General features: G+C 39.7%; 1 protein-coding gene across 3 annotated transcripts in view; it reads left to right on the forward strand.

Moving 5' to 3' along the window:
* Positions 1-351: 351 nt before the first annotated feature.
* LOC149251726 (ATP citrate lyase (ACL) family protein) overlaps positions 352-27,106 on the forward strand; it is a 330,905-nt gene continuing 304,150 nt past the window's right edge. For 2 of the 3 annotated variants that reach the window (XM_089459548.1, XM_089459550.1), the window contains exon 1: positions 354-728. In XM_089459548.1, the coding sequence (XP_089315674.1) occupies positions 618-728 (111 nt within the window). In that variant the 5' untranslated portion in view covers positions 354-617. Of the gene's footprint in view, positions 729-27,106 lie in introns of all 3 variants that reach the window. The other variant, XM_089459549.1, reaches the window with a different exon arrangement.

Genomic DNA, 27,106 nt, shown 5'->3' on the forward strand with positions numbered 1-27,106 from the left:
GTGGTAAGGTGTTTAAAGATAAAAAAATACATTTTTTTTTTCTCTTAAAATAATTAATGCATCACAATTATTTATTTGTTTAATTTAATATTATATATATATTTTAAATATTTAATGTATCACAATTAATTTTATTTGGTTAATTTCATATATATATATATATATTTTATTCTATGTAAAATTAACTAAATATATAACAATTAAACTTTCCCTTCGTAGTTTCAATGTTTGTTCGACCATAATCCAAGTTCATTGGACAACATTCACAACCAACCTAAGTTGAAAATTTGATCAAAGCTGTCGCTGTGGAATGAAAATTTGTGCAATGAAAAGAAGTTTGCCCACGTTTAGTCAGCGCCATTTGGGTGGAAGGGCAAAAACCTAAGCGGGGAACGGAGGCTTTTAGTGTCCGAAGGATCGCCGTTCGCTTTTATAAACAAAAGAAAGCAGTGAGGGACGGAGGTCGAGAGGTTTCCTATATTTATACCCGGAGTCCTCAGTGAATAGTGTGATTACCTCCCTACGCCTCCCTGTCTAACGTTGCATTGCAGAGAGAGGCCTTCATAGGTCTGGGAATCCATTACATCTGTGTGTTTTAAAAGAGAAGAAGAGATAAAATGGCGAGAGGCTTGGCGGGTCGGCTGCTTACCAGGGCTGTTACAGCAATCAGATCGGGGCAATCGTGGCAGCAGCAGCAAGTCCGACATCTCAATATCCACGAATACCAGGTCTGTCAAGTTTTCTTGTATTTCCGAAGTTCCTCGACGGAAAAATGACGATAAATCAAATTTATATCTGCCTCCCCACGCGAAAGGCCCTTTCCAATAAATCTTATAATTGCTTAACCATATTTTTTTTGATTTAACAAACACGATAGAACCCAACATCGCGTTGCATTGACTCGTATGGTGGACTAAATGCGATGGATGGCCTCATTGTAAATTGTTAGCAGGTTCTCTACATGCCTGACCAGACTGCTTGCCATAATATGTAAACTTGATGATAAATCTAACAAATTTCTAAACCTTATACAGATACCCCCGTGGGGCGTATTGGTATTATGTGATTGTATGTTAAGGGGCATTGTTTAGGTCGGGTCAATTTGTTTTTTAACAGAATTGAGAGATTTGCAGTATAAAAAGGGCTGTAGCAGAGGCTGACAACGAGATTAAAAAAATTGCCAGCTTTAGATTTCCAGCTAAATTGCCTGCTTATTTGTTGAATACAGAAAATACTTATGTTCATAAAAGCTACATCTTGGTGTTTCTTACAAGAGTGAATTCCGCCAAATTGATACATAACAAAAGCCAAAGCAGAACATGGCTAAACTGGTTTACGTCCCCGACTTTTTGTCACCATTGGCAGTGCTACTTAAGGAGATATTTCCTTCTTTATTACTTTCGTTCAAGCTTCTTTCATATTTGATGAAGTCCCTGCTTTTCCTTCCAATCCTGCTTGCCTTGATCTGGGGGGTTCTGGTCAATCTTCTTCAGCCTGATCTGCTCAGCTCGCTTTCGTCAAAGGACGAAGCAGGGGCTCTGCATCCGATTCCAAAGTAGGAGGAAAAGCAGATTCGTCTTCCATCGTACCCTATGGTGCTGTGTCCCACTGTAATGGAAGGTATTCTTTTCATTGTGTGTTTCTAATTTCCTTTGGATCTACCTTTGGTTCTTCCATGGGTGGGTTCAATTCAGGTGGATCTTCCTTTCTAATCAATTGATGTTTTTTCTTAGCTTCAACCCCCTAGGTTGGTTTATGCCGGTGCTTCGTAACTTGTCTTGGCCCTTTGGGCAATGCATTGTTAAATGTCTTGCTTCAAAATAAACTCTACAGTTGGAATAAACATGTTCATAATCAAGCTTTTATGGCTAGGAGTAGTTTTCGCATGTTAAAATAATTTCTATTGGAAACTCTTATTTGAGCCCATTTCCATAAACATTTGAGCATATGTTGTAGTGCCTCAATTCTTTGTTTTAGTACTCTCGTAATGGAATTTTTCAAGGGCTTTGCCAATGACTAGAAAAGCATCTCAACTCCAAAAATGCGAAGTTGGATTCAGAATTGTAACCCACACAGGGGTTGAGGATAGAGCATTTGTCACTGGGTCAAAGGATGGGGTCTAGGATTTCATACATAATCCAAAATTTCCCTAGATTCAGGGAGTTTAAAATCAAATCTCTATGTGCTGTGAGAGGAAACTCAATAATGAAGAGCCCCTTTGGACGAGAATGAATAAAAGCATCCTCCTTGAACTTAGGTTTCTAGGGGTCTAAAATCCATTTGTGCAGATCAACTAAACAAGGGCAGAGACCATTGATATAACATACAAAATCAATTGTATTATAAAAGGCCACTTAGATGACAATATCTTTCACTATTGGAATAGTTATGGTTGGAGCCTCCAGAACCAAAATTTGGAGAGAACGTGGGGCATTCTTCACAGTGTCACTGGAAGAAGCCTTACCCATATTACCATTAGAGGCGAGATGACGTGGTATGCATCTAATAGACATGTTGGCTCTTGTGGACTGCCCAAGATTAGATTTCATGCAAGTACCAAATGCACTATGGGAAGAAGACACAATTGAAGCAGGTGTTGCCACCATATGAATGTCAGAGTTGCCAGTAGAGGGAGAATCGGTTAGGGGTGAGAAAGTCTAAGGAAAATTGGCTAGTGATGTGAAGCTAGGTCGCCAAGAAGGGCCGGGTGTCAACCTTTGCAAGTGAGCTCCATTTTCTTTGATGCAATGTGAGAACTTAGGGTAGATCAAATTAAGATGATTAAAATGTGTGGTTTTCTCCTTTGTTCAACAACCCTAGGGTATTCAAATTCAATGTAATATGTTTTATCTCGTATGCGATCTTATTGTTGTTTGTTGATCTTCAAATGACCTGTGAAATAGACGAATCAAGAAGCATTTACACTTAAATGCGGTTATATGGTTGTAGAAGTAGTTCTTATCACACCATGCTTGTAGGCTTCTCGTTGTGTTATAAAGTCATACTTTGGTATCTTTTCTTTTCATGATTCAAGAATTCAATTTTATATGAGTTGCACCATTTTGTTATGCAACACAATACACGGGCTTCAGTTTGATGAGGCATATACTTCGCAGTTATGAAAGCATAAATTTCATCATACTGTAGGATTTAATTTCCATTTCATTCATGATTTTTCTCATTGAAAAGAATTTCTACAATAGAAATTGGTTGGAACAAAGTATCCTGAAAATCCCAAAACTGGAAACAAAGTAATTTGTTTGATCTAACTGTATTATAGCACTTTCACATTCCTATATGTCTTGTCTTTTGAGATATGCCCTTTCATAATTATTAACTATTATTATTTGCATTATTTCATATTTAGGTTCATATCAGTATCTCCCTTTACATAAAATCCCATCCTACAGCTAAGCACATACAAATAAGATCATATGAATGTGTTAATTAGTGGTACACAGTAGAGGTGATGTCAAATAGTTCTAAATGAGATTATATCATGGTCAGTTTGTGATATTGCTATCCTTCCATACAATTATTTTTGCAATTAAGTTCCCATCAAAACTTGTCTTGGTTGAGAGTCGATTGGGAAAGGTAATGAGGGTATGGCGAATTTGAGTAATACGTGTAACAATGGTGCTAGTGTATCCAATGGAGGTAGTTTGAGTTACGCAGAGGGAAGCAACAACCATATTCTTGGTCCTTTTAACATCTCTGGACAAACTATCACAGGGGCAACCAGAAAGGACCCCTAGACATTTACTACCCTAGTTTCTAGATGGTTAGGGAGTAGTATACCAAGGGCCACCATTACAAAACAAAGATTTTTTTTAGAATATTTCTGGGAGTATGCGTCACTAGGAGAGGATGTTCAAGTAGCTATGGCCTCTATCGAGTTTAACAACATTAAGTACAAAAATGGGCCCATGAATCATAATAGGGGCACACAACAAAACTTTGATCTATTGCACAAGGTTGGGAAATTGTCCATCCCATCCTTCGACGGGTCATCCAAATACTCAACAAGGTCTTGGGTACAAAATTTAGACACTTACTTCCAACTTAACCCAATGTTGGAAGCAGAGGCCATCAAATTCACCACCTTGCATTTGGAAGGAGAAGCTCACGAATGGTGGTACCACAGATTGATCACCCTGGGACATTTTGACATTACTTCTTACTTGGGCTTCACACAAAGGTTGATAGATTAGTTTGATAGGAAGGACCCTGAGATACACTTCAAGGAGCTAGCATAGTTGAAGCAGATCGGAACACCAGATGCCTACATTTTAGAATTTCAACAAGTAGCTGTTGTGGTGATAGTCATATTTGAACAGAGGCTAATCATGCTCTTCATAGAAGGTTTAGTCAAACCACTGTGTGGTTGGGTCAAGGCCTTCAAACCCACCACCTTACGGGATGCCATCACTAGGACGCAAGACGTGGAAGATGCAGTACCTGAAGCTAATCTTCCATCCAAATCACTCATTACTCAAAAGAACAAAGATAATAGGTAATTTTAAAGAGAGTGGGCTAGGAAGGACAGGTTGGATGATGAGACTCGAAGCAAGCTGAGAAGGAAGCAAAAACTCTACTTCAGTTGCAAGGAACCATGGGAACCAAGTCACAAATGCTTGGGTAAGGGGAAGGTCCACTATAGTAAGGTGTTGTCAGACGACGACGATGAAGAAGATACAATGGCAACACTAAGCAGTGAGCCTAACAGTTCGAAAGGGGAGCAGTCCCATGAGGAAGCTAAAGAGAATGAGAGACCTTGTATGGGGATTAAGGGTGGCACTTTTGCCACTCTTTGTGGAGTCCCTAGAGACTACATCTTCTGGATCAGGGGGGTCATATAGGGACAACGAGTCACTACCTTGGTCGATGGCGGGGCAACTCACAACTTCATTGATGCAGCCTTGGTGGCAAAGAGAGGTATTTCCATAGAAGAGTTTGAGGGCTTTAGCATTGTGTGGTCTATGGATACAACATGACATGCACACAAAGGGCTCCATGTTTGAATGCGACACTAGGAAATTACACATTTAGCGATGACTTCTATTTAGTGGATCTTGCAGGCACCAATGTTGTATTGGAGGTACAATGTTTATACTCGTTGGGGAAGTTCTTAATGAATTACCAGGTAATGGAGATGGAATTCATGGCTTCAAATGGAAATAAGGTAGTGTTGAGGGGAATGTCCTATGGCGCTCCTCAAACTGTATCAACTAAGAGAATGGAGGTTATATTCAAGCACAAAGATATGGCTTGGGCTACAAAATGTCTAATTATGAGTTAGAAGTTGTCAAATAACAACTAATAGTATCAAACAGATATTCAATTATTGTTGAATAAGCATGACAAGGTTTTTGAAGAGATTCCTCTAGGGAGAGCTCTTGATATGGGTTTTGAGCACACCATAGAGCTAGAGGAGGGGGCCAAACCAGTTATCACATGCCCTACAGGAATTCGAAGAAATTCAAGGATGATATAGAAACGACCATCAAAGAACTGCTAGCTATGGGCCACATCAGACCTAGTTCGAGTTCGTTTGCTTCATCAATTGTTTTGGTGAAGAAAGAGGATGGCACCTAGAAGATGTGCATTGACTACTGAGCCTTGAACAAGAAGACATCAAAAACATGTACCCCATTCCCATGATCGATGATCTTCTTGATGAGTTGCATGGAGTAGTGTATTTCTCAAAGATTGATTTTCGATCAGGTTATCATCACATTCGAGTTTGAGAGTAGAATGTGCATAAGACAACCTTCAGATGCCACTATGGACATTTTGAATTTTTGGTCATGCCATTTGGGTTGACCAATGCACCAACCACCTTTCAGTCATGCATGAATCACATCTTCAACAAACAATTGAGGAAGTTCTTATTGGTATTCTTTGATGACCTCCTCATATACAACAAAACATGGGAGGAGCATTTGGGACATTTGGATGAGATTTTGGGTATTATGAAGGACTAATCACTATATGCCAAGTCATCAAAATGTGAGTTCGAGATGACCAAGATCCTTTATTTGGGCCACGTGATCGGTGTGCAAGGGGTACAGGTACATTAGGAGAAGATGCGAGCCATACTAGATTTGCCTACACCTAGAAACCTTACGGAGTTGCGGGGATTTTCTAGGATTTGCAGCGACTACAGGCGGTTCATTAAGGGATTCTTGCAGTTAGGTGCACCATTAATAGACTTGAGCAGGAAAGGGGTGTTCAAGTTGACAGAGGAGTTAGAGAGGGAATTTAACAAGCTTAAAGAGGTGATGAGCTTATGCTCGGTGTTAGTTTTTTGTAGCAAGAGACATGTGTTCTAGTCTCTATGGTTCTAAGGGGCTAAGGAACACAACCCTAAGGGGCTTAGGAACACAAGATCTCTAAAACCCAGAAAAGGTTTTGCAAGAAACGCCTTAAAAATACCTCAATTAGATTAATTGCCCATAATTAAATATTTCACCAAGTCTAACTTAGAAAAATCGGTTAATTAAATCAAATTAATTAAGGGAAATGATTTTGCTCTAGAGACTTACAGAAAAGTGATTTGATGGAGTCAAGATGATCTTAGCCTAGGTTGCACGAAACGGGGAAACGGGTACGAGTTTCCGAAATGGGAAGCGATACGAAACGCGACCTCCCCAAATTTTGGAAACGGAGAAACACAAATATATATATATATATATATATATATATATATATATATATATATATATATGTGCAATCATAAAGCATAAATGATACATTATAATTTATTACACTTAAACATCAAGATTTAATTTACATCACATTTACTCATGAATGATCACATAATGAAAATAAAAATATCGGAATATCCAAAAGCAATCTTTATTATATATCCAAATTTCAAAATCAGCCTTTATTTATATTAATATATGAGGTTGCAAGTACAATAAAGACTATAAGGCTGCAAGAGAGAGATCCAAATCAGGATTTTTTGCATCCACATCACATTCTTTAGAAGGACCATTGTTGTATTGGGAGTCTCCTCTTACATAGTTGAACGACCTTAGTGCTCTTGATTAAATACAAGTTTCATACCCTAGTACCCTACATGATCTTGATTATTGGGAGTTTCCACTGCATAGAGGGCTTGGTTCTCTTGATTAAATACAAGTTCCATACCCTAGTACATGATAAAATCCAATGGAAACATTGCAATCCCCCCAATCCTGAAATCCTGAAAAACAGATAAGTCTACTGGATTTTGAGTGAGATCTAAAATTCTACTTTCTCCATATGAAATCCAATGAGGGCGAAACCACTCTCAAACATCCTGAGTCATTTCATGGTAATGTTAAAAATTTAAGTAAAATGATGAAAATGAAAAATAAAGGAGAATATCACTTTTACTTTAAGAATTTAACATTACCATGAACTGCATATGCCTCAAACTTCTTGATGAACTGCATATCAACACTAGGGCAAAAATTCACTTTTATAACTTTAGACACGCATCTAGAAGCAACTAGAAGTCACTAACATACCCTAAAAATAAATTAAAAAAATAAAAATTAAAAAAACACAAGTTAATGAGGAAAAATGGGTCGTACGGCCGTGAAACGAGTTTCCGGCCGTACTAGCCACGTTTCCGTTTCGGGAAACGTGGCAGTACGACCAGAAACGCGTTTCACGGCCGTACCAAACGCGTTTCCACGTTTCGTACCAGTTTCCGTACGGAAACGGGCCTCTGTACCACGTTTCCTGCAACATAGATCTTAGCCATCGATTGAGATGCGATCATGGCTATTGGTTACCAACAAAAGAATATAAGAGCAAGTCAATGGGGTTTGGAAGGGAATACGAGACATGAGAGGTTAAAGCAGTTTGACTTACTCAGTTGCAGTGATTCAAAAGGGCATAGTTGATGCTAGGGAGACACTGAGCAGCGAGGTTTCAACAGAGATTTGGGAGGAATTTTTTTGGAGAAAATTTCCACAATGATTTCAAGTTTTCAGAGGTACGAAGAAGGTCGATTTATCTGCATAAGAGGAGGTTGTATTCAACTAGTGCGAATCGCCGGTTTGGTAGTGCGAGTGGCAGAGAGGAGCTCGTTTCGGAGTGCCAGTGCTAGATCTATCACCCAGAGGCAAAGAGAAGTACTGGGGGCAGATTGTAGGAACGAATTCCCAGAGGTTGTGCAAATTTCCAAAAGTGGGCAGTGCACATTTTGGCAAGTAGTGCAAGAAACCAAAGGGAGTGCGAGTTTGCTAGAGGAGGCCAAATCGAGTTGCAGAGGGAGATTTTGAATCTCTATTTTATTTTGTCAGTGGAGATCAATATTTGCCGGAGCTTTGCCAGTATCAGTCAAGCATATCATTGTACTCCTAAATTGCTGAAGATTAATAATAAAAAAACCCTTATTCGCAACATTGGTTTTCCCTTCGGGTTTTTTCGAGGGACGATTGTCCAAAAATATCGGTGTCAGATTTATTGTGTGTGTGCATTATTTTATCTGTTCCAATATTTTATTTCCGCAACATTTTAATTTGGGAAGATTGCAGTAGTGGATTGTTGTTATTTGTTGTAAATTAATTTACAGAAGACAAATAAACTGCATAAATTAGGAGAATAATACCCAGTAGCTGTAATCGTGGAAATTTCACATAGAATCAGAGGGAGGTTGGTGCAAATCAGAGAGATCAGTGCACTGAAGAGAAGATCTAGCGCGGAGGTTTGCAGGTTGAATTAGCATAATGAAGATCGACTACAGTAGGGTTTTCTGCGAAAGGGTATTGTAGGAGGAAATCAACATAGGGCTTGGAAGAGAAAGCACGAGGGTTTCATAACCTAGTTTATTAATTTCTCCAGTTTATTGAGTTCGCAGATTTTCCAGAGATGGCCATAGCAGGATTGAGAGATTAGGATAGGTTGGATAGAGACTCCAACTTTGGTATCTGGAAGGCTAGGATGTTGTTTTTATTAGATGAGCACGGTCTGAAGGAATTTGCTACAATAGTTATTGTTGTGCCAACAAATCCCATCCAGTTTCATGAGTACAAGAGGGATAACGCCATAGCTAAGAGGATGATCCTTGTTGGGGTTTGGAATCACATCATTCCACATATTAGAGAGAAGGGAACATCGATGGAGATGTGGGATGCTATGATCAAGCTGTACCAGGATCCATCAAAGAATTAGAAATGATCCTCAAAGTGAAGCTGAGGATTGTCAAGATGAATATGGGCAAAGATGTAACCACCTATCTCACCCTAATTCAATCTTTCACGGATGAACTTGCAATAGTTGGAGAGAAGCCGACTGATGACGAGCTAGTGCGTATAACACTCAATGGGTTTACCAAGGAATGGTATACATTTGTCCAAGTGATCTCTAGGTGAGACACACTTCCAAGATGGGAGTGCCAATGGAGTGATTTCACTCAGAAAGAGCTGAGGCTTAGCTTGGTCGAAGACACTACCAACAACAACGGCAAGGGACATTAGGTGAAGGAGGAGCAAGCAATTGTCACTTTTGCAGGAAAAGGTAAAGCAAAGAAGGGTCCCAGTCAAGGACAAGACTCAAAAGGAGAAAAGAGGGACCTATTGAAGGTCAAGTGTTTTGGCTGTGGTGAACTTGGTCACTATGTCAGCTAATGTCCTAAGAGGAAGAAGTACAAGAAGGGGGAGCATACAAATGCTTCAACAAAGATCGACGATTTGGCTTCCAGATTGGAGGACACTTATAGTGGCACTAGACAAAGGAGGAGTATGAGACTCCAGTGTGCTAGGGCGCGCAGGGTCCAAGGAAGCAACACCAACAAGGAGCTCTAGATCATAGCCAAGGAGGGCTTGATCAGTTGATCAGATCCAGTTGCTGTATATGTGGTTCCTTAGTTGGACCATTACCTTTGCTACGAGAGCCCAAGTATTAAAGTAGTAGAGAGGTGCGAATTGGTCAGTTGCAGAAAGCAAGGCGTAGCTCCACCCTGCAAGGTTTCCAGAATTCCAGTGTTTTGAAGAGACATAAATTTTTAGCAGAGAAGGCCAAAGCAGGCAGTGTGAATTGCTAGTGCGAATTAGACAATCAACCAATGCGTGTTTCAGAGGCTATAAACAATGTGCCAGTAACAGGAGGTGATCCAGAGGAAGTGCGAGTAGCTTTAGTGAGCAACATGAGGCAAAGTGAGTGCAGAAAAAGGTTTCCAGAGGCACGATAGAATTTCTCAAAGCAGTGTTGCGCAATCCAGTTAGCCAATGCGAGTTGCAGGTAGGAGTGCAAGTAGTCAGGAGGAGGTTGAGTTGATTTGCTGGAGGGAAAAGAGATTTCTCAGTTATTTTTCAGTGGAAGATTGAGACTCACTATTGCAGTGATAGCAACAACGTTGGAGGCATCAACAACGTGAGATCATAATACCGGCACGGTGATAGCATGGTGGATAGTGATTGTTGGAGGATTTTCTTCACACGATTTCCATTTTCTCAGTGGTAGAGGGAGATTTTTTTTTATCAACAGAAGAGGAGTGTGAATGCAATCTCTCCAGTAGTGCAAGTTGACTGAGGCAAAGGGAGTTGTCGAGGCAACGAGATACTTTGCTGGTTAGATCAATTTGCAGAGGAAAAGCAATTCCCAGTTTGTGGCTCGACTTTTCAATGGAGGCTGTGGTTATTTCTAGTAGTGCGAGTCTGCTGGAGAGGATGCAATAAATTATGGTATGCAATTGTAGAGGTCGATTCAAGGTCTCAGAGGGAGGACAATTTCATTTGGAGAAGCCGAGTTGCTTTCAAGAGGTAAGATCAACTAGCAGAAGTAAAGAAATGAATTTTATCGGAGATTTGCTAATTTATGGCATCTAGATGTATCACAGATGTTAGACACCAACATTGTGGATTAGTTCGGCTACAACATGTTCCCACATATTAGTAGGTTGCAGATATACTCACAAAGGCCTTAGGTAAGGCAAAGTTTGTCTACTTCAAGGATAAGATGGGAGTAGTGGAGAACACCTTCCTTTCTAAGCGAGAGTTTTAGTTTTTGGTAGCAGTAGATAGGTGTTCTAGTCTGTATTGTGTCTAAGAGGCTAAGGAACACAAGGTCTTCAAAATCCAAAAAAAGGTTTCGCAAGAAACACCTTAGAAATACCTCAATTAGATTAATTGCAGTATAATTAAATATTTCCCTAAGTCTAACTTAGGAACACTGATTAATTAAATCAGATTAATTGAGGGAAATCAATTTTGCTCTAGAGACTTCCGGAAAAGTGATTTGATGGAGTCAATATGATCTTAGCCATCGATTGAGATATGGTCATGGTCATTGGTTTCCCACCAAAAGATTATAAGAGCAAGTTGTTGTGGTTTGGAGAGGATACACAAGACATGAGAGGTTCAAGCAGTTCAACTTACCTAGTTGTAGTGATTCAACAAGGGCGCAATTGAAGCTGGGGAGACATCGAGCAACGAGGTTTCAACAAAGATTTGGGAGGAAATTTTTTGGAGAAAATTTCCACAGTGATTTCTAGTTTGTAGAGGCAGGAAGGAGGTTGATTTATTTGTAGAAGAGGAGGTCGTATTCAGCTAGTGCGAGTAGCCAGTTTGGTAGTGCGAGTAGCAGAGAGGAGCTCGTTTGAGAGTGTTAGTGCCAAATCTATTACTCGGAGGTAGAGCTAGTGGGCCAAGCGATTTATTGGAGGCAAATTTACTTGGAGGGACGAATTCCTAGAGGCTGTGCGAATTTCCAGAAGTAGTCAGTGGAGATCAGTATTAGCCGGAGCTTTGCCAGCATCAGGCAAGCAGATCATTGTACTCCTAAATTGCTGAAGATTAATAATAATAAAATCCTCAGCTGCTACAATGGTTTTCCCTTCGGGGTTTTTCCAGGGACGTTTGTACAGAAATATTGTTGTTAGATTTATTTTGTGTGTACATTATTTTCTTAGTTCTAGTATTTTATTTTCCACAACATTTTTATTTGTGAAGATTGCAGTAGCAGATTGTTCATTATTTGCCGTAAATTAATTTACCGAAGACAGATAAATTGCATAAGTTAGGAGAATATTACCTAGTAGCTGCAATCGTGGAAATTTCACACTTGGTGTTGGCACTTCCTGACTTCAACTACGCCTTTTGTATTGGAATGTGATGCTTTAGGTGAGGGGATAGGAGTTGTGCTGATGCAAAATAAACACTTGATAGCCTTCAAAACTCGGAAACTCAGAGATCTAGAGAAGCTCTATTCCATTTACAACAAAGATATGCTCGCCATCATGCATGCTTTGACGAAGTTTAGACATTACTTTGTAGGGGACAAGCTTTTGGTTAGAATAAATCACAACAGCTTAGGACACTTCCTAGAACAAAAGGACTCAAATGAAAGATGACAAAAATGGGTAAGTAAGATTCAGGCCTATGATTTTGATATTGAGTATGTGAAAGGCAAGAAGAACGTCGTGGCTGATGCAATCTCCAGGAAATCGACCGCGTGTTCACTCATGTAGATCACAAGAGATTGGAAAGGCAACATTTTGGTAGAATATTTCGAAAATAAGTTTTCTTGTGAGTTAATGGATGGTCTTATCTAGGATGACAGGTACAAAATAGTAGATGGGGTCATTTTCTATAAAGGAAGGTTATATTTGGTCCCTGAATCCACACTCAAAGAAAAGATCTTGAAGGCCGCACATGACACATCACTGGCAGGGCACCAGGGGTTCTTCAAAACTTATAGGTAGATCAGAGAAAGGTTCTCCTGGAAAGGCCTCAAGGATGATGTGTTGAGGCACATAAGGGAGTGCATGACTTGTTAGCAGAACAAGCCCGAGCATACTCCTGCAGGATTGCTACAACCCTTGCCAATTCTAGAGTAAAAATGGGAGAGCATATTGATGGACTTTATCACAAGTCTACCCAAGGCACAGGGCAAGGATTGCATCTACGTGATAGTTGATAGGTTGACCAAGTTCACACATTTCTTTGCGATTTCAGCAGATTATAAGGCAACACAAGTGGCAGAATTGTTCTTCAAGGAGGTGTTTAGACTCCATGGGCTGCCTAAAAATATAGTTAGTGATCAGGATAATAGGTTTATCAATGCATTTTGGCATGAGTTGTTCAGATTGGTGGGCATGGAGTTGACCCCTAGTACCAGTTATCATCCTCAAACAGATGGCTAGACAGAGATTGTGAATAAATGGGTTGAGGGGTATCTGCGTAACTATGTGTCAGGACAACAAAAGGCATGGATCAAATGGTTACATCTCGGGGAGCATTGCTACAACACCACTTATCATCTATCCATTAGGATGACCCCATTTAGGGCACTATATGGGTACAATGCTCCATCATTTGTCGATTTGGCATTTGGGGATAACAAGGCTCCAAAAGCCAAAGATTGGATATAGGAAAGCCAAGACATCCTTAAGGTCCTTAAGGAGAATTTGTAGGCCGCCCAAAACCAACAGAAGACATATGCTGATAAGCATAAGATCATAGCGTAACTTTGAGGTAGCAGATTTAGTTTTCCTAAGAATGCAACTATATAGATGGTCTTCACACAAGAAAAGTGATGCAAAGAAACTAAAACCAAGATTTTATGGGCCTTACAAAATAATTAGACGAATTGGTGAAGTAGCTTATGAGCTGGAGTTGTTGGAGGGGAGCAAAATCCACAATGTCTTCCATGTATCATGCCTTAAGAAGGCAGTGGGTCAACAAGTTACTACTTCAACTGAGCTACCCCCTTTGGACGAGGAGGGGTAGTTAGTATTGATTCTGGAAGCTATCATGGCTGTCCGAGAGAGGAGATTGAGGGGTAAGATGATCTCAAAATACCTTATCAGGTGGAAAGATTTTCGCGAGGAGGACGACACATGGGAATGGGAACAAATCTTGCGGCCCCTGAATTTGCAATTGTTTGATGACAAGCAATGTGAGGAAGGGGGGACTGTAATGTCCTCTTTGAGTTAATTGCCCAAGGAAGGATGTAGTAGCCTATCTAACCCCGTAGGCTATAGTCATTTCAAAAGGGGGAATTATTATTTAATGTTACTTAGGTAACATTAGATAATAAAAATTAAATTGGGGAAAATGGAGGGAAACTTGCAAGTCACTCAAATTTGAATTTAGGAGGGAAAAGCCCCAAAGAGAAACTATATAAGGAAGGGAGGAGAGTCATTATGATCATTATGGATTGTTGTTCTTCTTGATTTTGAGTTGAGTGCTCTTGGAGGGTTCTATGACCCTTGTCTTTGATTGGTTTGATGATGAAAGATTCCACCCTAGCCAATCCTTCCATCTTTTTTTTTTACAAGTGGCTGAAGTTTGGCTGGAACTTATCTTTTTGAGGCAACGAGTGGTGGGGAGCTAGCTTTCTGACGCAACGAGGGCTGGTAAAGAGCAACAGATTCGGTTGTTTGAGGTAGTGAAGGGCAATGGATTGTCTAAGGTTGGTCTCTAGTCTATAGCGAATTGGCATAAGGCCAAATTCAGGGCAAAGAGTGGCCTAAGAGGCCATGCTCAGGGTTCCAAGGCTGTGATTAGCTGAAAGCTAGACAATAAGGTGAATTCAGGGTGCTATCTAAGGCAACAAGGGTTGAATAACAATTTAGGTTAGCAACGAGGCCAATTGAAGTGATTTTGTGGCAGCAAGACCAGGATAGGGACATAATAGGTGTCACTTGTTGAACCAGGGCTTAAGCAACACATAGAGGGGATTGTAGCAATAAATTGAGCGACATAATTTAATCTAAGGTTAGGGCAATTTGTGTCTCTGACTATTGATGAATAGAGTAGGGATGGCTACAAAGCTTGACACTATGTATGTGTTAGATCTTTGTAAGTTTGCTATTTGCTTGTTGAATTGGCCCTATATTATAATGGTTGCTTGTGGAATCAATTGTAGCTTGAGTTCTTATTTATAGTACCTGTACATTCTACAAGAGATCATCACTGTTTTATAGATTGATGAAGTATTGCAACATTGTTATAAAATTCAGTTTTGTCATGTGTTTATGGAAACCCTAACTTAGAATTTCATCACAAAGATAATCTCTCTAAGAGGGATATTACAATGTTGATGGGACATGTGGACTATAATTCTTACATTTACATATCATATTGGCATTAGTACAGTTGAATCCTTAGCAGTGAAACATTTGTTAGTACATTGAGGAGAATGTAGAAGGAGCATGGGTAAAACACTAAAGAGAGGGAGATTTGAAGAACTAAGGGGCCATCAATGTGTAGATCCAAGAAGATTATTAGCAAATGAAGGAGAAGGCTTAGATGCTTAAGTGGAGGATAGAATAGTTGGAAAAAGACCTCGAGACCTTTGCAAAATATAGTGAAGTGTTAAGTTGAAGGATAGAGGTGGATACAATTTTGTTGGTTAATTGGTAAAGTGTATCTCTTTGTTGCTATATTGTTGATGATAAGTGGATTGCGGGATTTGACTGTGCATGGGTAGTTTTGGGTGATTGGGAAACCATAGTTGAGAATACAGAGTGTTATTATGTATATTGGCTCGTTTGTTAGTTAAGAAACTATAAAATGTTGAATTGAAGAAGAGAGGTCTTTGCAATTTTGTTGGCTAATTGCACAATAGACAAAATGGTTTTCTCATTTGAGTAAACAAGAATGGAATTGTTGAGAATGTATTGGAAGCAGATTGTCCTCAACTAGAGCAAGATGAATTGCATCCATTGGACATTGGCTCAAGTAATGCTATACAAAACATAAGCAATTGGAAGTAGAACAAGTGCAAAGACGTATTATATATGCAAATGTTGAGTGGGTACATTGTTCCCATAGGGCATGAGTACATGTAGATGGTTTAGTTATATTGACTATGTTAGAGACCTACATTGATTGGCATATTGCATAGTATAGGATAGAGATCTTTGCATCATTTTTTGAGACTAATGACCAAATTTCATTTCTGTAGAATAGCTTGTGTTGGTGAGATGTTGTGGGTTATAAGTCTCATGTTTATGGATCAAGGGCACACTCTAGATGTATGGGAAATGCGTTGTTCTGGAAGAGTCCCCTCTTTAGAGCCTCAAATATCATTTTCTGTTGTTACACATATGCATTTGAAGCATTAGGTAGTTGCTAAGACTTTTCAACTCTGGATATTGCTATCGTAGGTATAGTTAGTAGTGTTGAATTTGAAATAGATTGAGAGGTAGCTGTTGATTGTGTGGAAACATTTTTGCTTGATTGTGTGGAAATAGATTGAGAGGTAGTTGTTGATTGTGTGGGTTAAAAATCTCATGTTTATGGATCAAGGGCACACTCTAGATGTATGGGAAATGAGTTGGTTTGGAATAGTCCCCTCTTTAGAGCCTCAAATATCATTTTCTATTGTTACACACATGCATTTGAAGCGTTAGGTAGTTGCTAAGACATATCAACTCTGGATCTTGCTATCCTAGGTTTAGTTAGTAGTTTTGGATTTGAAATAGATTGAGAGGTAGTTGTTGATTGTGTGGAAACATTTTTGCTTGAAGTGCATGCAAAGTCAGACAAATTGAAACATGCCAATGAAGTTGAAACAACGTATTGTAGATTCGGGGATAGGGTAATATTGCTCGTAAGGAGGGTCTTGACGTTTTGGACATCATTACGAGGAGACAATAACATGTCATGTACTTACACATTATTTCCATGTAGATGCATGGCATTTCTAGGCATGGTTGTGCATGACATTTCTCGGTAGGTGTTAGTTTTGCAAAATGTGTGATTCGTTTCCCTTGGCACCCATTTTAAGATTGTACCTATGTACACTTAAAACATTTTTGTGAGCTCTAGGTACATACTCTGTTTTGTCAACTAGGGCTCACTGAAATATAGCAATAAAGTCTTGAGTGAAGCTTCTTTCACCTGGATGATCATACTTGGAGTAAATTCCTTTCACTTCTTAACATGCACAAAAAAATAGGTGTTGGAATGCATTTTACCCTAGGTCCATTTTTAGGGATAGAACTAGGAGATCTTAGTGACATGTCATCTCCCTTCAAAATCCTTGCACAAGCTATATGTCCAATTTTAGGTCTCCACATTGGCTATAAATATCATAGGCTTTGGAAATTTCCAAGTTTTGATCTTGCCCATAGTTGTAAACTTTATTTTTCTTTGTAGTGAAAGAACAGGAAACCTGGGATTTCTTCCCCACATTTCATGGAGGGTAAACTGGGTAAACCGTCGGCCCCGATTATAGGGCCTCGCCTTAAGGGAATCGAAGAGAGTCAAACCTGTTATCAGCAACAACTAGCAATAATATAAAAAAACTTCACATCTGGCTCTAGACCACTTGAACTAACCCTTGGGTATCCATATCTATAAACTTTTTAAACCAATAGATAGACAAATAATAAAGGATTATATTGAAAAATTATAAGGTCCAATGTTTAACTTCTTTATATGGGTGTTTCAAGATGATACAAGAAAGCATCATTGATGCAAAGATCAAAGTAGTGCTATGAATGAATTGTGCACAGAGTATATATGAGGTAGCTCCCCTAGGATTGGAAACTAAGAAGAGAATGTTTGATAAGATCTTTGCATTAATGCAGATTGGAAGTCATCTCTCTAGTCCAAACTATTAATTGTGGTTAATTAACCAAGGAATAAAAAATTGAAGAGTTAGAAGAGTTTGATAGACTTATAAAAGAAAATAAATAGTAACATACTCTAAAATATAAGAATAACAATGGCACATTCATATAATATACACAATATTTATCTTGGAAGCCCTTGTTAGACTGAGTCCTTAGACAAGCACAATGCCCGAGAAGACAATTATTATGAGTTGTAATTCTTATCTTGATGAGTTGTTAGTGAGATCGAGAAGATATAGAAGGTCAATGATGTATTATAAATTCACATCTTGAGATCAATACAATGCAATAAAATGACATTTAGCCTTTTCCACCACTTGCTTGTCTTGTCTCGCTCTTGCCAATTCTTAACATGGTATCAAATTCATGACTAATATGGTTATGAGAGGTGAATTCTAAGTTGAGGTGATGGATGGAAGTTGTTCCATGGTAATGATCCACGAGAGAAGTCATGTCGCCTACATCATCTAAATTCATATCTACATCACTCTGGATAACCAATTGCAAAGATGAGGCAATTGTTCATGATAATTTTTTTGGGTGAAAATTTTATGTTGTGAACCTTGAAGAAAGAGAGATTTGCTAATCGATCTTACCAATATCTGCTTTAAGCAATTGGCACATTTTTTTGGCTTCTTGACTGTTGTCATCTTCTGCGTGTGATTGCTCCTGGCACCAATCTTGGTATTATAGTGATGGTGAGGTTTATGGGCTTGATAATCTCATAGTAATAGTCCATGAGAAAGATACTAATGAGAATAACTAAACATCTTTTATCATATGGATTTGATATATTGCACTATCATGGTTTCTACAAATTATTTATAGTTGGGAGCTGTTGAAAGTCGATTTCATGGACAAGCATAGAGATTGTGCTGGGATAGAAGACGTTTTATAAAACAATGGTACGATTTCCTGAGGCGATGCTATTGCTTTGTGTTGATTCCATCACTTCTGGAAGGGCTAGATATGTTGATCTGGGATATGGTGAAATACCATCTCTCTCTTAGTTCCCCTAAGTCGGTGAGCATTTTTGCATGGTTGAGATTCAACATTGCAACGTGCAGACAGATGATGAGATGTGATATAGTGGCAAAGTATGGTTACTGTTGCGATGGTCACCTGGGTTGATACTGTTGAGGATTAGTCGGTCTGATTTACACGATTGCAAATACAACTTTGAAATCACTCCAACCAGTGACGAAGCTACACGTATACATGCCACTAGGGTTTGTCCAGTCATGCACATACAACACAAATTAGCAAAAATATCTTTATTTGTGGATTCAATTTTTTAGGTGAAGCCGTGGTGAATCGTCCTACCTTTACTAGGAAACACTTTAGCCTAGATCCATTAGATATTGAGAAGTCCCATTTCATGTTTGACATTTCTATCAGTCCCTTTTAACCACGGGGCAGAGAGTTGCCAAAATTTCATTGGAGAGAAGGCTCATTGCTTGGTCGCTTAAGACAAGGACACGATTGTTTATGATGTCTGACGTGTTCTCATATCCCATGATTTTTTCCACTACCATTTCATAATCCTTGAAGTATTGTTCCTACTTCCATAAAGGCAATGCAACGAAGCCCTCAGTGGTGGCATTATCAAAACCAGAGACCAAAGCCTCCCTGTTGAAAAAGTGTAACTAGGGTCGGTCTTTATACTGACATGTAGTTGTGATTTTATGTAAAGAGATGTAAAGAACAAAAATAAAATACTGTAATACTTGCATCATGGGTTTCATGAGCAAGAGATTTTATTTTTGAGTCAATGCTCCCATTAAGAGCCTTTAGGAATTTTGTCATCTAGTCATAAAAGAATAAAAGGGTCGTTGTCATGTAAAGAAGTCATGTTACACATTGAAAGGAGTCACACTTGTCTATGTAAAGTATTCCTCCAAGACCTTGTCACTAGCCCTCTCCATGTCGGCTTTAGTGTCATAATAAACCTTGTATATATACCCATACTCGGCCTCATTTGAAAGGCATGAATTTGGTCGAGCAAATCAAGCAATAAGTGCGAGATAGTCTCCAGAAGAAGTCTCCATATCAGCGAAGCAAGAAGGAAGAAGAACGAAGATATTCCAGTTTCGGTTTTGGGTTAGTTTGTCCTCCCACGTGCGAAGAAAGCAGAGCCGAAGGTATCCAAAAGAAGTTGAAGTAGTTGCTGTCTATTGTTTGGGTATAAAGCCTCTCTAGAAGGAGCCGAAGAAGAATATATTAGGGTTTCGGTGGTAGGGCTACTAGCCTACAAGAGAAGGCCAAGGACCAAGGTAAGCCGAGACCAAGAAGAAGAAGAAGAAGCCGAGGACCAGAAGATAAAGGAAAGCCGAGATCTAGAAGAGAAGGAAGCCGAGAAGGAGAAGAGTAGTTTGAGACTCTAGAAGGAAGCCAAGACAGGGAAGAGGTAAGGCATCAAGGAGGCTGGTGACAAGGATCTTGGGAGGACACTAAAGTCAAAGGTATTTGTCATGGTCTTGGTATTCATCAATTAAAGATCTATAAGAAGAATTTTTCTGATCGGGTTTTCCTCTCAAAGAGTGAGAGGTTTTGGCCTTGGCTAACAAGCCTACATACTGTGTCTCTTGTCTTCTATTGTTTATTTGGTAATTGTCTTGATGAAAAGAACACATAATGATATAACGAAGAGAAGATCATAACTGAAGAAGTAAAAGTATATCACAAGCAATTATCAAATAAGAGAAATCTACTAATCATTGATGCCCTAGATTTCTCAATACTCCCTTGGATCATTTTCTATGCGGTTCGATGCTTCTATTGGATTGTTAACCACCTCTTTCATGAATGTCTAATCAAGAGAGGCATCATAGCACTCAACCCATGGTGTTTGGCACCATACAACAACTCGTGCAACTCCTTTCAACTCCAACAAGCATGCATGACGTAAACAAATTTTGTTCAAATGGTAGTTTCATTCCATATGAATGAAACAAGGGGTTTGAAGTATTATCGCAATTCTAAGTGGAAGTTATTGTGTTTTTAATAATCTCTTTTGGGAAGAAAGGTGTAAGAGGTTTATATTGTATTAAACCTTTTAATATGGTGTTTATTTTAAAAGGGGTTTAGATGGTATAATAAAATAAACATTTAGTGTCTTTTTTATAAGATGGTATAATAAAGTAAATATTTAGTGGCACTCATTTCTTGAGTAAGCCCTTTGAGAGGACATGTGAGAGTGTTAAAAATAAATTAATTTGTATTTTGTATCACGACTTGCGTGAAAATGAATAAGGAGGTCAAAAGTCAATCATTGTAATCATAATTTAGGGTGCATGATTGGTTGAACCCAACACCCTAAGGTGATAAAAAATTCAAGTGATGTTGGGATAAAACAACCAATCGAGTGAGTACAAGTGAGTGTGTCAAGTGAAAATTGTTGAAGGAAATGTAACTAGGTTCGGTCTTCATAAATGTAATTTTGACATTTGTATTTATTCAAGAAAAGAGAAATTATTTTTATATTATTTGTCAATGAGTTTCTTGCTCATTGAAGTAGGTCAAGCACATGTTTAAGTGCTTCTAGGAAGTCAAAAGGTCAATGTATTTATGTAAGACCCTTAGAGGGCATGTTACACTATGTATAAGGTCAAAGGAATACCTCCAAGACAAGTGCAAGTCCTCTCCATGCAGCAACGTCCTCCAAAAGAAGCAAAATGATGAAGAAAGTTCATGTCGGCCTAAAGACAACAAGTCAGCCTCAAGTTGGCCTAAAGGAGGGACAATCCTCTATATATAGAGGTTGTCCACTCCCTCTCAATGTCCACCAAGCATCTTTGAAATCAACGAAGGATAGAAGCTGAGAAGAGAGAGGAAAAGACAAGTCTAAAGGGTCTCCTAAGTGCAGCGAAGAAAGGAGAAGATAAAGCGAAGGTGTAGGATTGTTTCTAGGGCTAGAAACAGTCACACGTGCGAAGAAAGGAAGGGTAAATCTGCGGGTATAACAACAACTAGAGAATAGTCCAAGAATCATTATTGGTTGGGCTAGAAATTAGGCCTACAAGGCCTCCCAAGTCAAGCGAAGAAGTCTCTCTCTCAAATGAAGGTAAAAGGACCCTAAACTACAATGATCGCTGCCAGACATGCGAAGAATTTAGGGTTGCTGTACAGTCATATCGAGTTTGCTCCTACATCTCAAGAAACATCTTGTTTGGTCAAAGAAGGAAGGAGTCTACTTGAGAAAAGGACATCACTAAGTATAGAAGAGGAACATCTCATATAAATCTCTCTCAAGAAAGGTCTATCTCTAGACAAGCAACAAAGGAGGAGGACAAAGTGCTGGGGAGCAAAGTGAGAAGGAAGTCTATGTGCCGGAACAAAGTGCAGAAAAGAGGAGAGGACTTGACTTGTGCTTGGAGGACATCCTAGTCAAGGGTCTAGGGTTTGGCATTGATTAATAAGAAGCTCCAATAAGAGAAACTTACCGAAGGGTTTTCCTCTCTAAGAGAGAGAGGTTTTGGCCCTGGCAGAGAGCCAACATTTGTGTTCTTGTCTTTATGTTTTTGGTAGCAGTTTGATGAAACACACACACTAATAATAAGAAGAAGATCAAGCTAAGATAATTGTAAAAGTGCTTCACAAATTGTTATCAACTGGAGAAGAATCCTAATACACACTAGTGCCCTTGATTCTTCAACATGGTATCGGAGCTAAGGTGACACATCAAGGAAAGGGCATCTCAGGAACACTCTTTTTTTGCTAAAGCAAGAGTCGAACCTTCTATTGACTTGGAAATTAGTTACATAAGTTACAACAGGCGTTAAGATGACTCATTCTTTAACAAAGGGAAGAAATAAATCAGCACTTAAAACCAACAAAAAAACCAAAGTACGAAGGGAGAAATAAAGCCAAAGTACAAAAGGTTTTGGATCGGCCAACTGTCACATGTACCCACAAATCTGCTCGACTCAGTAGCCATTGATCTGCCTCCTCCTGATCAAACGGATAGTACCCATATCGCGCGGAGCAGTAGCCCGGGGAATACCTGCCCGATGAGGGCAATATTCTCTCTCCTCTCATCGCCACGTGTAGACGTTTGAGTGGCATCGCATCTAAGTTGCATGAAACGGGGAAACGAGCACGAGTTTCTGAAACGGGCACGGGTACGAAACGTGACCCCCCCAAATTTTGGAAACGGGGAAATGCAATATATATATATATATATATATATATATATATATAGGACATTTAAGAAAAATGTGCAATCATAAAGCATATATGATACATTCTAATTATTACATTATGATTAAATTGTCAATGCATAAACTATAAGTCTCTAAATTTACATCACATTTACTCATGAATGATCACATAATGAAAATAGCAATATCCAAAATCAGCCATGAGAAATTTCTAATTTCTTGTCTCGTGCTTGATTGGGAGTCTCCTCCTACATAGTCGAACGACCTTAGTGCTCTTGATTAAATACAAGTTCCATACCCTAGTATCCTATGTGCTCTTGATTATTGGGAGTCTCACTTGCATAGAGGGCTTAGTTCTCTTGATTAAATACAAGTTCCATACCCTAGTACATGACAAAATCCAATGGAAACATTGCACCTCCCAATCCTGAAATGCTGAAAAACAGATAAGTCTGCTGGATTTTGATTGAGATCTAAAATTCTACTTTCTCCATATGAAATCCAATGAGGGCGAAACCACTCTCAAACATCTTGAGTCATTTCATGGTAATGTTAAAAATTTAAGTAAAAGGATGAAAATGAAAAATAAATGAGAATGTCACTTTTACTTTAAGAAAAATTTAACACTACCATGAACTGCATATCAACACTAGGGCCATAGGCTTGAACATTAGGCTGCCCCACTAAAAAAGATCCTCTTTTTTATAACTTGAGAGGCATCCAAAAGATATTTTAGTCGCCCAATAAAAAATTAGAAACGAAGAAAAAAATACAAGAAAAAGTCAATTTAGAAGAGGAAACTCTGTCATACGACCTGGAAACGCGTTTCCGGCCATACTGGCCACGTTTCCTCCTCGAGAAATGGGGTAGTACTGCTGGAAACGCGTTTCCAGGCCGTATGGTACGAGTTTCCTCGTTTCCGTTTCATTTTCGGCTGGAAACGAACCCTTCTCCAAAGTTTCCTACAACTTAGCATTGCATGCAAATAAAAAAACCACTTAAGGATTTGAGGGCGCCCGATAAGGGTGGTAAACCGGAAGCTGATTTGACCTTCGCTGACTACCACCCAGACCCACTAACCTGCTCGACAGTCTATAGCCGTCGATCTTCTCCCTCCTGATCTGATGGCCAATATCAATATCGCGCGGCACAGAGGCCCGAGGAATACCTGCGCGATGAGAGCGGTAATCCCTCTCCTCCCCTAGCGACGTGTAGACAGCTAAGTGGTATCGCATGCATTTCATGAAAACCACTGTAGGATTTGAGGGCGCCTGATAAGGGTGGTTTGGCAAGAGCTGTTTTGACTTCTGTTTCCTTTTCCCCGTAACCCCAAACTTGCTCGACTGCTTATAACCATCGATTTGCTCCCTTTTGATCGAATGGCCCATGGCCAAATTGCACGAATTCACCGTCCATCTCGGTAGCCTATCGCCTCCGATCTTTTTCCTCATGAGCAAACGACCAATGGCACGAGGACTTCCTTTGGCTAGGCTTCCAGTAGCATTTGTGCTAATGCAAATGATGTTGATTTCCTTTGAGATCCTTAAGTTCCCATACTCTGTGTAACTTTCTAATGTACTCTTATTCTTCATTGATGAAAGGTGATATTCCATTTCCCTGTCTGTTCTGATATTGCTCCCTGTCTATGAGGGCTCGAGATGAGCATCCTTCTCGTATTTGTCTGTCTGTTACCTCCTCCCACCTGCAACACATGTTGGTTCGTGTGCATCTGACCCCTTCATTGGCAAGCCAGTCCGCTACTTTGTTGGCTTCCCTGCGAACATGCACAAACCTGAGAGTTCTTAGAATTCTTAAGTGTGATTGAATTCTGTAATCGACCTGTAGAAGCCTCCAGTGGCTTGAGACTTTTTCTAGTGCTGATCCCGAGTCTATCCTCTTGATCGAGTTGATGACTAATTCTGAGTCAGCCTCGATGATAACATTATGCGTGTTGTGCTCTATTAGTATTTCCAAGCATTGTTCCATAGCCATGAGTTCAGCGATATTGTTGATGGCTTTTCCCAGATGACTATGAAAGATTACTTATATGTTGCCCTCCGCATCTCTCATGACTCCTCCATAACCTGCATCTCCAGGATTGCCTTTAGAGGCTCCATCTATGTTGAATTTTAAAAAACCCTGTGGAGGGGGTTGCCAGAAAGCCTTTCCTTCTGAAGTATGCTTTGTAGTCTGATGAGGACTCTGAGGGATATGTGTTTGAAGCTCCAGCCTTTCCAGGATGCTCGCGTCTCTGTGTCCAATGTGCTTTCCTGTAGAGAATCCCCCAAGGGTGTTGACTGTCTCCTTGAGTTGTTTAAGGATTAGCGTTATGATGCTACTCATTGGGCCCTTTTTATCTTTAAAAATCCTGTTGTTGCGCTCTTTCCATACATTCCAGATCAAGAACCCTGGAGTCAAAGCCCAGGCTGTGTTTGTTGTCTCATTGTCCGAGAAATTTCTTCTCCAATTTTTTAGCGTAACAATGATATTATTTTGATTCCTGTCTGTTTGCTTGAAGACGTCTCCAACTCAGTTCCATAGTGTTGAAGTGAAGGAGCAGAGATTGAGAAGATGATTTGTGGTTTCTTCTTGCTGACCACATATGTGACATCCTGAGGGGCCAGCAAAACCTCTTTTTTTGAGATTCTCCCATGTTAGAATCTTGTCTTGTTGAACCAGCCACCTGAATAGTTTGATCTTCATCCAATGTGGGTTATTCCAAAGGTCTTTCCAAGTCTTGTCACTGTTTGGAAAGTTAAGACTTGTAGCTATTCTTTTGGCTTCTTTGAGGTTGAAGAGACCCACATTATTTCTTCCCCATCCTAATTGGTCATCTGAGGTTGAGGTCAGGATTTTCCTTTTTACCAGAATATCTTCCAGGGCTTGAGCTTGAGCTTTCAGCGTGGTCAGCTCATTGTAATCTGGAAGTTTCCATATTCTCCATTGCCATTGTTCCTTGACTTATCGCAATAGTCACTAACCCTCTTTAATCCTTTGTTAATGGTATTTGTTTGGATACTTTTTAGTTCCTCGTCGCTGAGATTACCTTCCTGCTGCTAATTGTCCTCCTAGAACCAGGCCAGATTTCCACTTCTGATCTCCCAGAAACTGTGTTTTTGTACTAAGTCTCTATTCTCCCAGGCCCTGTTCCAAATTTGAGAACTTTTTACTTGTCCTGTCATTCTTATGAGGGTCGTTTCCTGCCAGTTCATTGCATACTTTTGTTTCCATAGTTTAGCCCAGGGGGTTCGTATTTCCTTTAGCCATCTCCACCACACTTTTGCTCCTAGAACTTTGTTTAGAGTGCCTGGGTCATGTAGACCCACGCTGCCATGGGATTTGCGTTTGCATATCCTATCCCATGCCACCAGAGCCATTTATTTTTCTCTTCCCCTTTCCCCCAGAGAAAGTCTCTTTGCATGTTTCTAATTTGTTGAAGGACTCCTGTTGGTGCCGGAAGGGATGATAGCATGTAGATTGGGATGGTTTGGAGGATCGCCTTAGTGAGAACCAACGTCCCTGCTAGGTTCAGGGCTCTGTTTGTCCACTTACTGATCTTGTCTCTCAATTTGTTTATTACTGACTCCCAGATGTCCTTGTTCAACAGTTTGTCGGTGATACTTCGAGGGCAATGAATCTCTTTGAAAGCCTAAAATTCTGGAGAGATTTATCTGAATAGAAATATCAGTATTGAAAAAGATGATCTTTGATTTTGAGAGGCTTACCTCAGTGCCAGCTACCATTGCAAACTCATACAAAATTTGCTTGAATGCTTTGGCTTCCTTGACTGTAGGTATGCCTTGTAGCATAGTATCGTCCACAAATTGCTGATGTGTCACCGTGTCTCCATCTCGAGTGAGTCTCAGTCCTTGTATTCTTCCTTCCTCCTTGGCAGCTCTGATCACTCTACCTAACCCTTCCATCATGAGAATGAAGAGGAAAGGGGAAAGAGGATCACCTTGTCTGAGACCTCTTGTAGGCTTGAAGGTTCTGGAAGGAGAGCCATTGAGAAGAATTGAACAACTGGCAGTGGTGACAAGAGCCATGACCCACCTTATCCAATTATGGTCAAAGCCATATGCTTTTAAAACCTCCCTTATGTATGCCCAACGAAGTTTATCATAAGCTTTCGCTATGTCCAGCTGTATTATCATCCCTGCTTGCTTGTTGGTTTTGAGGGAATGAACCACTTCATGAGCTTGAATTATGTTATTGAGAATTTGTCTCCCTTCCACATAACTCGTTTGCTCCTCTGACACTAGAGTTGGGAGGAGGGGCTTGAGTCTGTTGGCAATGACTTTGGAAATGATTTTGTACACCACATTGCATAATGCTATGGGTCTGAACCTGTCTGGAGAGGTGG

The sequence above is a fragment of the Pinus tabuliformis genome, chromosome 7 (assembly GCF_031772625.1).
Source record: "Pinus tabuliformis cultivar Carrire ecotype Pingquan chromosome 7, CPIR1, whole genome shotgun sequence".
Taxonomy (NCBI): Eukaryota; Viridiplantae; Streptophyta; class Pinopsida; order Pinales; family Pinaceae; genus Pinus; species Pinus tabuliformis.